The sequence below is a fragment of the Melospiza melodia genome, chromosome 12 (assembly GCF_035770615.1).
Source record: "Melospiza melodia melodia isolate bMelMel2 chromosome 12, bMelMel2.pri, whole genome shotgun sequence".
Lineage (NCBI taxonomy): Eukaryota > Metazoa > Chordata > Aves > Passeriformes > Passerellidae > Melospiza > Melospiza melodia.
In genome coordinates this window covers 17,839,977-17,852,216 of record NC_086205.1, presented here as the reverse complement: position 1 = coordinate 17,852,216, position 12,240 = coordinate 17,839,977, and the positions used below count along the sequence as shown (strand labels likewise).

The window sequence follows — 12,240 nt, the reverse complement described above, 5'->3', positions numbered from 1 at the left end:
AAAACTCCCTAGTGCCCTAGCTGTGGAAAGGGGTTGGAGCTAGCCCCTCTCCTTACAGATGTTCAGAAGTTTAGATGTTGCCTTAACATTTTCATCAACCCTCCTATCTTTTGCCTGATCTCTCCAAGCCTCATAGCTCAAAGGAAAGCAGTGTCATCACATCTTGCAGTTGACTCAGCCAAGTGGCTTCAGGCCCTGTCCACCTTGCACATTAATCCTGCAACCAGAGGGTCTTGCTAATTGTGTTTGAAGTGCTTCTGGGTTTAGCAGTTCCTGCACAGAAGACTTTTTCTCAGCAAGGACTTGTAAATTCTCACACTGCTTTTATCAAACTCTGTCTCTGGAAAAAAAGCCTGATGCAGTTGGAGAAGACTCTTCTCTCTGACCATCACAACATCTGCTTCCAGGCAGCAAAGCAGGGATCTGAGCAGGTGATGAGTTGTACTGTCATCCCCTTTGGGAGCCATATCCCATCTCTGGCTATCTCCAATGCTGTAGCAAGACTTGCTCTACCATAGCAGTGTGGAGGAGGGCTGATGGAAAAGAGCCCCCAAAACTGGGTTTAAGTCTATAAATAACAGGTAATTAAGCACCAGAAGTGCCTGTTTCATACAGTTGCAGCTCTACTGTCGTTCCTTGTGTAAAGCTAATTAAAATCAAGTGCCTTGTTACCTTGCCTGGAAATTCCAGGAAGTTCTTTGAGATCACAAAGCAGATCACTATTATTCTGTGCCTTTTTATTTGGGAAAAGAAAGGCAATGTGATTCCTTTCCCTGTGAGAGGTGGGAACCTGAACTGTAAATGCAGCCCAGACATAGGATTATATTTGGCACTATTTTCTGTTCTTCCAGTGAAGGTTTATTCTTGGATTTTTGCTTTTTCTGCTTCTGGATGGCAATATGGAAGTACTGTGACAGGGATATACTGATCTGTATTTAGAGCACTGCTTCTGGACCTGTTCACCAGCGAGTTTGAGGAGGCATGCACAGCCTGCACTGGAAGATTCTGGTTCATCATTTGGTATGGCCTCTGGGAAATGCTTTGTACTGTAATGGGCAATACAACATCCCAGACTTCCACTGAACAAGAACGTAAATTATTTGGATCCTATTGTTTTCTGGAAAGCCTTTCTGATTTGTCCCACTTGGCTGTAAGAGGATGATGATTGTGATGCTGATCTTAGTGGTGACTTGATTTGCTTTCCAACTACCAGGTGGTTATATTAGAAGGTGCTATTCTTTTTTTCTTTTATCAAATACCTGGAGCTGTAAGCAATTTGAGTTGCTTTGTAGTCTGTCCTCTGCAGATAAAATGAAAACTTTATACCAGCTGTCTTTTCATTACTTCTTTGCCATCTCTGTGTCTTCAGGAAAATAAGCCTTTTCCTTTCAAGGAATAACCAAGTGGACTCATTGGGCCTTATCAGGTATACTCAGGTCATATCAGTCTGTGTCAACTACTTGATATATATCCACTCCCTGTACTACAGCTCCGTTCCCTGGAGAGCAGATTGCATGCATGGCCTGCCTTGGGAAATTCCCATACCTGAAATCTAAGGGGAGTCATTATTGCCACCTCTGGCCCTGTGCTGTAGTTCCTGTCTGCCCAGCAACTGCTGGAGCTCCTCCTTTCCCTGCTCCCAGCGAGGTACCAAGCCTTCAAACCACTGGAGTGGTTGAAAAGATGCACTGTTGTTTGCTTTAGAATAAGAAGCAGTTTGGGATGGGGGCAATAAGGGCATCTCTCTGTTTTTCAGGCCCTGATGCTTCATGGGCCTTCAAAGCAGAGGAATGGAACTGAGCAGCATCTGTGTCACTTGTATGCCCTTATTAGACTACACCAGTGGCACCCCAGTGTTACACAGCCCTGTGAGAAGCCTTGCTTTAAAAACCACTGTCCATGAGCACTTTGGCCTTGTGTGAACCTGGGATGTCATCCTTGGTGTGGCTGCTGAAAAAGAGGGCAGACACAGAACTGGGCAGCTCTGATTCTACTTGTGTGTCTGCACTGACTGGCTCTGGGTCTGCAGGGGCAGCAAACTGCAGGCACAGGGGCTTGGGTGAAATCTTAAACTCTGAGCCTGATCTGCCCAATTGCATTTAATGAACCTTTGATGTAATTTAAGGCTGCTGACATGGCTGTATGCTCCTCTAGCCAACAAGGACTCTGGTCTGCTCAGTCAGGTAGTGTGTTTGTCCCAGCAGTTTGCTGCCTCTGGTGAAGGGCTGGTATCCAGTGAGCTGGGAAAATGTAGAGTTATACGAGGCTGTGAACTGAACTTTGTTCATATATGGGACAAGAAAGTTCCTTCCTGACCTCTTGAGATGATCAGTATATGCCTTGAAGCATGAGAGACTGATTGCCCTCATATGAGCTTGCATAACTACAGATGTTATTTGCTAAATAATTACATAGCCTCTTGAAGAGAGAAAACTCAGTTGCAGAATGTGACTCAGTGCCTTTTGTATCAGACTGTTCCAAGAAGTATAATAGTCTCTTAATTGAAGCCCTTATACCTTGATATTAAAATGCATTTCATTGGCATTGATATCAAAGAAATGTTAATGCTCTGACTTCTAATCTTTCTTGAGACCTAGTAAGTAAAATTTTAATGAAAATCACTGTGCATGACATTCTTGTATCTGTTTTTAAAAATTGAGGAAAAAAAGCAATATATTTTAAATGGGTCCTCAAACACCATGTAGTCCTTGTGCTTAATACCAAAAACATTTTCTTGTGTTTCTAAGGCTCTTGCTATATTGATGTGTGACATTAATTTTCAATAAAATTTTGCATCTTGGTTTATCTTGAGACTTCTCTTTGGCTAGATGTCCTTTTAAACATCTGCTCATGGGATGGAATAGCTTAGTTGAAACTAGTGTGGGTACAAAGAAAAATGCTTTTGTTTTCTGTTTTACTCCCTTGAACTTGATGATGGTAATCTTGACTCTTATGAGTATGAATGAGATAAGCATGGAGTCCCTAAGCTATATGTTAAAGTATGCCTTTGTTTTCTAAAGTTTTGGTTGGCTTGTGTTTGATTGCTTTTTGTTTTTCTTTTACCCCCAAGTATTTTGTAGTCTCCTAATTAGCTTTGCTGAGATCACTACTGGTGGTGGAGAGGGCAAAGGTAGGCCCACTGCTGCCCTCAAACAATGCAACTCAGTGTCCTTTGGGAAGCCTTTGTTGATTTGATTTGGAATTTTGCTGTGTTCATTGACCTCCTCACTTGCAGATCATGCAGATTTTGCCTTAATAGACTCTTCAGGTGTGTGTTAATTTCAGCTGGAGCTTAAGATAAGTGCATGAACCCATGAAGTAAAATACTCATTGGTCCTAAATCCAGAAGCCTTTTGGGCTAAGGGCGGTGTCAGCTTGATTTTGAATTTCATGGCTGGCCTCAACTTTCATAATTGGGGAATTGAAATGTCAGATCTGAATCTTTCCCTTCACTCTGAAAAGTCAGGTCTGAACTTCATGGCTCAGTTTCACTTCCCCTTGGGAGCTGCTGCCATTGTTAATATTAATTTGTGAAGCTTCTTATCCTTTCCACTTCCTTGAGTCTGTGAAGTTTGCTGGATCTTGTCCTGCATCTTCACTGCCAAAGGACAGTTCACACCCATCTGCACCTCCTGTAATTGTGTAATTAGGTAACATTTCTTCAGGGCCTTAGATACTCTAGCCTGTTAGCATAGATGTTTTCTCCACCCAACACTGCAAGTCTTGAAAGTGCAGGAAGCTGGAGACAAAGTAATTGTGTGGAACTTGACCTTGAATGCTGAAGGTTTTAATAAATTGTCTAGGAATAAGCCTTTTCTTTCCTTTTACACTTTGCTTATTTGGAGTAATAATTATTTTATTTGCATAGAAGAAAAGCCAGTTCCCAGCAATTGGTGTAACCAGTTATACCCAGATGGGAACAAGTTTCCCAGTGGGAACTAAGATGGGAATGTGCCCTTGGACACTCACTGTGGGGTCAGTGTGAGAGGAGTGCTGGGCTCTGTGACCTCTGCTCTGCAGGGTGACCACAGCTTGAGGGTACTTGTGCCTGGGGAGCAGGCACATTCCCAAACCTTTGCCCAGGTCTACAAATGCCCCTGGTGTCAGAGAGAGAAATACCTGCTCCCTTGTGGCATGGCAGTGCTATGCCAATTGTGCTGTTGGGCCAGCTTTAATGCTAATTTTCTGCATGTCCCACATAGGACCCCACTGCAGATGGGATGCCACAGCTGTAACTCGATCTGGGAGCTGGGCTGCCCTTCAGAAGCAGCCCAGTCTTGGCAGTCTGGATCACTGACATGGCAGGATTGCAGCTGGGACCCTCGGGGCTGGGCAGCAGGGATTCTGGCAAGCCTCTCTGGCCCACTCCATGAGTATGCTGGGTGGAGTTTGGGGCTGGATGGGCTTGAGGGAGTCTAGTGCTGTTGTCAGGTGGTAGCAGGAACCTGATCCTCTTTGCAAGCAGCCTGCAGGGCTTGGATACCAGGTTTGCATTAACACCAGCAAAAGCTCCCTGTTGGCATCCCAGGCAGCTCTGGCCATCTCAGTAGTGGTCCTTGAAGTGCATGGAATCTGTCTTGAGCAAGGAGTCTCTGGCTGTTACAACTAGGAATTTTGGAAAAGACAAGGTGATAAGCAGACCCAAACTGAAAACTGTTTCTTCAGTCAGGTTTCAGAGGTGTTTAGGATGGTTTGAGATGGTTTCTTCAGTTCTTGTTCCTATGAAAAAGTTTTTGACTACAAGGAGAGTTTAAAATACTCTTCAAATCTTGGCACATGTTTGCTGGCATTCTGTTGAAGTGAAGGGAGTCAATGCTGATCAACAAAGATGGGTCATCTCCCTTCACTTCAACAGCACTCCATATATTCTTTTCAACTGAAAAACTTGCATATACACTTCTCCTTAAATAAAAAGTTTCAGCTTAAAATTAAGCTTTCCTTTTTTTGGTATTTCACTTTTTTAAAGTGCTGAGAATATCTGGGAAACCTCTTATTTCCTCTTGACTCATTTTCCAAGGATCTTTCTCTGTGATGATCCTGTGGTATCAGTGATTTCCCTGGCCGTGTAGCCCTTTGGGTGCATACTCTCAACAACCAGCTGCTGTGTGTGATCCCTGTCCTAACATCTCCTTGGTTTGCAGGACCTCCATGCAGTCGCAGTCCTCGTATGGCTCCAACTCTCCACCTCTCAGCAAGATGAACAGCATGAACAAGCTGCCCTCGGTCAGCCAGCTCATCAACCCCCAGCAGCGCAACGCCCTGACCCCAACCACCATCCCCGACAGCATGGGAACCAACAGTAAGAAACTCTTATTCCTCCTTCTCCTCCCTGCTAGTCTGGACAAGGAGACTTGGCATCTCCACATGGCTAGTGTGAAGCTGGAGAGCCTGGAGTCATTCGCTGTAAACCTGCAGAGCCAAATAAATATTGCTCGCTGGTGTGCCACAGGGCAAGGCCTCAGCATCCTGCTCAGAGCCGCACAGGGTGATCAGAGCTGCTTCTTGCTGCAGATCTAGCTGGCTGCACTGTCCTCTGGCTTTTGAGACTTGTTTCTTCTTCCTTTCCCAGCAGAGGAGATGCAAACATTGGCAGCATTTTTTCCCCTCAGTTAAATTAAAACCGTTCTTAATTTTAAAGGAAACATCTCACAGTTCTGTTCCTCCTGGCTGCTGCTGTGTGCTCAGCAGCCCTGTAAATTCAGGATGACAGACATGGTTCTGGGGCTGAGTTTTATTGGGGCTTTTTTTGGTTGGTGTTTTGTTTTTTAATTTATTTCAAAACAGCTGGACTCTTGCCCACACCTGTTGCTGAGCCCCTTCTGGTGCTCTCGCTGTCTCTGAAAACAAAGCTGTTTGGCTGCTGTATTGGGTTACTCTGCTGGCTCTGTCCTGCTCCTCTTCTGTGGCAGGGCAAGCCAGGGTTTCTATCCAGCCTGTCTTGGAGGGAAGGTGATGTGACAGTGGCACTTTCTTCTGTGAGGAGACGGCTCCAGAAGGACTGTCTGTCATCTGGCCCTTGGCTCTGCCTGAAACTTCTCATGAGCTTGTCATGTGCAGGGTTTTACAGGGGATTTCAAGCTGCTTCAGCTGTGGGTGCTGTCCTTGGGTGCTGTGCTGTGGGCGAAGCCAGGATCTGGGCATGCCTGGGTAACAATGTGCTCCTCCTTCTTCTCTCCTCCAGTTCCCATGATGGGCACCCACATGGCCATGACCGGTGACATGAATGGCCTCAGCCCCACGCAGGCGCTGCCTCCTCCCCTCTCCATGCCTTCAACGTCCCACTGCACCCCCCCTCCTCCATACCCCTCAGACTGCAGCATCGTCAGGTGAGCGGGAGCAGGCTGCCCGGCACGCTGCCCATGCCAAGGGAGAGAGCCCTGAATGGGTCTGGAGCCTGAATGATCCTGGAGCACCGGATCCCACTGGGCTCTTGGCAGTCCTGAGGCTGGTACCCTCTGGGCACCAAGCCTCAAATCCCCACCTCTGAGGAGCTGAGAGAAACAGGGATGTTAGGACTGTGAGAAAGCTGAGGGATTGCAGCATCTGTTGGACTGGTGGAGTTTGAGGGTGCCAGGCTGTCTTGCAAACATTTCTTTTCTTTTTTTCCCCTCTGGCCCCTTGACAAGCCGTGGCTGGGGTCGGAAGCCCCTGTGCCCTTTGTGAGGTCAAACCAGTTGAAAGATGCTGCTCGTAAACGAGGAATCCTTTACACTTAGAGAAGAATGTGCTGATTGGCAGTGCATGATGTGTCTGAGCCCTAGACCCCATGCCTTGCTGAAGCCCTCTGTGCATGCACCAGGCTGCCATGGGCTCAGCCACCTTCTGGGTGACATGACCTGGCAGGAGGGTCTGTGTGAGCCCTCCTGCCTCAAGACCCAGGCTGTGCAGCACTGGCTCTTGACTTAGGCAAGATGCTGCCATGAGGGCTGTCTGCTGGGTGCTGAGCTGAAGGACTCCCTCGTCTGTTTGATGTGGCAGCGATGTGGCTTGCTGGCCTGGGATATCTTGGAGGAGGTCAAGCCAAGGGTGAAAGCTTTGTTTCCTGTTGCTGCAGATTGGCTGAGTGTTTGGTTTTTCTGTGGTTTGGGCTGTTGCAGCCAGGGTGATCCTATTTTCTCTCTCCTTCCTTCCTTCCTCCTCTGCAGCTTCTTAGCGAGGTTGGGCTGCTCATCCTGTGTGGATTATTTCACGACCCAGGGGCTGACCACCATCTATCAGATTGAGCATTACTCCATGGATGTAAGTAACTCCTCACCATTTCCTTTGTTTGTGCTCTTGGCCCTGCTTTAGGAACAGGTCAGAAATCCAGACTCAGTACACTTTTATTAGTTTAATTTAAGGCTGTTGCACATAGAGAAGAGATGTTGTGAGGTGAAGAGAGGCTGGACTTGGGGCCAGCACTGTAACTGCCTTGCCTGGCACAGAGAAAGTGTCTCCCCTTCCCCAGCTCTGTCTGTCTGAGCCCCTGAAGTGGCCCCAGCCCACGCGCCTGTTAATTCTGCAAGGCTTGGTTTCAGTTTACACCTCACTTGCCTGCAGACAAGTAGGCTCTCCAGAAGTGGTCTGCAATTTTCCCTCCCTGCTTCTGTTTTCTGGCCTTACCTTAATCATCTTCCCTTGCCAGTGGCATCTCATCCCTGTTTGTTGTTTTCACTTTTTTACTCTTGCATGGCTTTTGCTGCAGGGTTGCTGCTTCCTCTCCGGGGCCATTGCTCTCTTCTGAGCTGGCTGTCCCATTATTTTTCCCCGAGACTTTGGGAGACTGTGGTGCTGTTGCTCCCTAGCATGGGCTGCCTTCCTTTTGTTGCCGCTCTAATTAGAAAAGCTGACCCAAATTAACTGAAGTTGGTGGCTAATTTTTTCAGAAGCTAATACTGTGTATCCCAGAGTTTAGATAATGCAACTCTCATGTTTTGCACCAGAAATGATGGGGCCTCAAAGTACAGGTTTTCTAAGGCTATGTGTCTGTTACTAAATTTGGTTATGTTAAAGTAATTAAGACAGTTCCTATAGAGTCACACCCAGAGCTCTGGATACTGGAACTCAGCCTTGGGTTCTAAAATCCTTTTACAGGCTTTGTAATTAACATGGAAATTTTCAAGGCCATTGGCCTTCAGCAGCCCAGCATCCCCCACCACTGACAGCCAGCAGATCTACCTGAGGTTGTCTTGGAGGCCTTGCAGTCCAGTTAAGCTTCTAGCTGTAGCTCACCACGTCTTATGCATGAACAAGTGTCTTGTGGTACTTAAAAATAGACTTTTGTGCCTTCAAAACAGGCTGTTGCTGCCTTGTGGCCACAAATGCCTACTTCCAGGAGTAGTGGTTTGTCTTCCGCTGCGCATCGTGCCCACCTGGGTTTTAGCAGCTGTGGTGGCTCTTGGTGGCACAGAGGCTGTGTTCGCTCCTGGAGCCCAGCTTGCCCAGGGACCCCTCTGCTAAGCCCTGCTCTTTGCCTTGCAGGATCTGGTGAGCCTCAAGATCCCGGAGCAGTTCCGCCATGCCATCTGGAAGGGCATCCTGGACCACCGGCAGCTCCATGACTTCTCCTCCCCTCCCCACCTGCTGCGCACCCCCAGCGGCGCCTCCACGGTGAGCGTGGGCTCGAGCGAGACGCGCGGGGAGCGCGTCATCGACGCCGTGCGCTTCACGCTGCGCCAGACCATCTCCTTCCCACCCCGTGATGAGTGGAATGACTTCAACTTCGACATGGACGCCCGGCGCAACAAACAGCAACGCATCAAAGAGGAGGGGGAGTGAGAGCCTCGGGCCCCCCTCCACCCCGCCCACAAACTGCTCAGCCCTTCATTTGTCTTCCTTCTGCTTGGTACCGCACCCCTGGATGGAGGGCAGAGGAACCTTCTTGCTCACTCCTGCCAAGTCATGCCCTGGGTGCTGTCTAGGTCATGCTCCTGGACTGCAACCTCCACTCCAGCTCTTGCAAGGGGAAGAGCTGAGCAAAGGGGGAAGGTGGGTGGTATTTCCTTGACTGCCATTGACCTTCTTGAGAAGGCCAACTTGTTTTGTGTTTTCCTTTGGGGAGAGGGCTTCTTTTCTTGTCTTTTGGATCCTCACACACCTTGTGGGTGCCCTGACCTGAAATATGCTTCTCTCACCCAGCTATTCCACTTTGTAAAGCAGGAAGGTTGAAATAAAATTCTAAAAAGCCTAAAAAAAAACCCCAAAAACCCTGGAAAAAACCACCAAGCACCCAAATGCACTGCAGCAATGAAACCAAATGCAAAAAACCCAAAGCAACCCAACCCTGAACTGACAGTCAATCTGAAAAATAAATGGGAATCAGTCTGCTGAATGCTGCACTTAAACAGCCTCTTCTCAAGAGCTGAGTGCTCTGTTCATGTGTAATATTCTCCAGCGGAGACGGCACATGCACTTTGCTGGGCAGGCCAGCGCTGACAGCACCTCCATCTGACTTTTGCCTTGTCCTTCACTTTCTCTGGAAAAACCAATCCAGCTGTGTTCCCTTCGTTTTGGGTATACATTCATACGTATGTCCCGGTTTGCCTCTTTCAGGCTTGAAAGTGTAAATAAAACTACTGGTCACGCCAATTGTCCCCACTGGATCTTGAACCGTATACTGTAATTCTGTACATATAACCATATGCCGTGATACTACTGACATTTAAGCTATAAAATTAGGCTTTGCCACACATGCAGCCTGCCTAGTTTAGCATAAGGATTTTTTTTGCCCACCTAGCCTCCAGTTAAATGGAGGAGTGAGAGCTGCACGTCAGTTTGTAGGACTTTAGCTGCCCTAAACTCAGGCTACCTTTTGTTTGGACCGTGCTAGATTACTTGGGAGGAAGCCAGACTTGTCTTTAGATGTATCTGTAAAAGGGATGGAATGGGTTGTGGTTGTTGCTATAGGTTAAGTGACAAACAACTACAAAAATAACCATAAGATGCCTTAAAACACGGATAATTTCTGGGAATTATGAGTGTTGTGTTTCTATGAGTGTTGTGATCGCAATAAGCCATGTTTACATGAGAAATTGATTTTTCTCTGTTTTTTTCCTTACTGGTTCTACCACAGTTGTGCTCTGAGGCATTTCCTCTGACTGCCAGTGGTCCTGTGGATGAATAACTGAACAACGTGTGTTTTCACATTTTTATTAGCCAAAGTACTGATACTTAAAGGTATATAACCTAAGCTGAGGAGCAAGGCTCTGCACAGCTGCTTTCAAGTTGGCTTGTTCTTTTTAACAGTAAGCCTGCCTTTTTTTTTTTAATTTGGCTGGGGAAAGATGTAAAAAGCAGCTTAAATGACTTGTTATCCTATCTTACTACAGCTAAATATTCCTGACTCAATGCAGTGGCTGTTTGTGGGCCCTGCTTTGTTGCGAATTTCATGAGTACAATGTGGTTAGGGTGCCCCGTCTGTTGTGCCAGAAGTGTGTTGCATTCAAAGACTGCCTTTTGGTGGCTCTGCAAGCCTCTTGGTTAGCTATAAATGATAATGCCACATGGTTTATTGTCAAGTTTGTATATAAATATTTTTTGTATGTGTATTTTTTTTGTTTTCCTACAGTGCGTCATGATCAGTTTTATTTCTTTTTGGGCGACTGGGTCTGACAGAACCACAATTAAATGTTGTTGTTTTTTTTCTGTTTTTTTAATTATTATTTTTATGCAGAAGGGGTTACAAATAATGTAATAAACAGCCAGTCACTGGATGAATAATTTGTATTTTTCATACTGAGATTACTGTGTTACTTTGCAGTTGAGGGGGGAGTGAGCACCTACTGAAAGCCTGTGGTATCATTTTATTTTGTAACACTTCAAAGAGCAGTGTCCTAGATTTCAAAGTATTTAACATGCTCAGTGTGAGAACTTACTATAGCTCTTTATTTTTTTTTATATGGTACAAAGCACGAGAGTCGTTCTGCTCTTGACTTGATGCAATGATTAATTCAGCAGGGCAGTGTTAGTGTGGGGAAAGAGTTAGAGCAGATACTTTACAAATCCCTGGAGGCGAATTAGGCTGTGCTCTTCTCACCTCCAAGATTTTGCATCTCCATTGTGTAGTCCTTCTGAGCTGCTTCAGTATTGTACATACATTGATGCAAAAGACACTGTCATTTTAGGATCTAGGGAGCTTCTGACTATAAAGGTTAATGCAGTTAATGATGTGCCCGGAATCGGTACAAGATTTCAGTATCTGCTTTTCAACTCAGCCAGCGAGATGGAGCTTTTCTGCTGCATCACTAATGATTCAAATATATGCTGTGAAAACCTTTCTACTGTATGCCACTATGGATGCCACTTCTGTATAACTGGAATCTTTAAGTGAGTTTGAACTGCTGTAGCTTTTGCCCTCCCCTGTAGAGCTGTGATTTTGTTTTGTTTTGATGCATCAAAGTGTTATGGCTTAATGGAGCTGAGAATCTGCCAATGCTTGTAGCAATGACCATGTTACCTGCACCAAGGCCCTCTGTGTTTTTGAACACCTTGTTGTTGAAGTGAATGACAATAAAAGCCAGAACTGAAAATGACACTGAATTCCCAAACACCTTCTTTTCCTTCCTGTGCGTCTTCTTGGAAATATCCTCCTCTGAGCAGCTGGGACTTTAGTGTCACCCTTGCCCATGGGTGCAGTATTCTGTCCCCACAGACTCTATGTCCTGAGGGTGTGATCCAAAGTGCCATCACACGTTCATCTGCTGCCTTTCTGACAGATGCAACAGGTCACCTCCCTAAGCCTCTTGCTGAACTGTGAGGTCTTCAGCCTTTGGCATGGCTCTTTTTTGGCCTTTCATCAGATTTATGTGGTTTTTTTCTGAGCTGGGCACCAGTTAGTGCCTCACATTCCATGTCCTGCTGGAGGGAAGGTGTGCTTGGAACAGACAGGGTCAGTGCTGTCCTCTGACATCCACACTTGGGAAATAGCCTTACACGAAAGGCTTTGTGCATCACCCTATGGATCCTAGCAAAGCCATTTCCTTCTCCTTTACATCTCAATTTTTCTTTCAAGGATTTGAAGAAACAGGTCAGAGCTGATGGGATGGTTGTCCTGAAGGGGATGGGAGTGGAGTCTCCTCCATCAGCTGGGAGCTTCATTCTGTCCATGGACCACCACATTAACATCCCAGCTTCATTAGTGGTTTCTGACACGGGCCCCATGGCTGTCTTACAGTTTTTATGGGTTATGGTTGGGGGATGATGCTTAGGAATGGGGAGAGTGGAAAGAAAACCTGTCAAAGGTCCTAATAGAAGAGGCTGCCC

At 46.4% G+C, this 12,240-nt stretch overlaps 1 protein-coding gene across 5 annotated transcripts in view; it reads left to right on the top strand.

Annotated features, from left to right (window-relative positions):
• The window catches only part of TP63 (tumor protein p63), a 67,341-nt gene extending 55,831 nt beyond the window's left edge, over positions 1 to 11,510 (top strand). For 2 of the 5 annotated variants that reach the window (XM_063167031.1, XM_063167030.1), the window contains exons 9-12: positions 5,142 to 5,299; positions 6,182 to 6,326; positions 7,146 to 7,239; positions 8,461 to 11,510. In XM_063167031.1, the coding sequence (XP_063023101.1) occupies positions 5,142 to 5,299; positions 6,182 to 6,326; positions 7,146 to 7,239; positions 8,461 to 8,757 (694 nt within the window). In that variant the 3' untranslated portion in view covers positions 8,758 to 11,510. The remainder of the gene's footprint in view (positions 1 to 5,141; positions 5,300 to 6,181; positions 6,327 to 7,145; positions 7,240 to 8,460) is intronic. The other 3 variants (XM_063167034.1, XM_063167033.1, XM_063167032.1) reach the window with 2 other exon arrangements.
• The last annotated feature ends 730 nt before the right edge of the window (positions 11,511 to 12,240 follow it).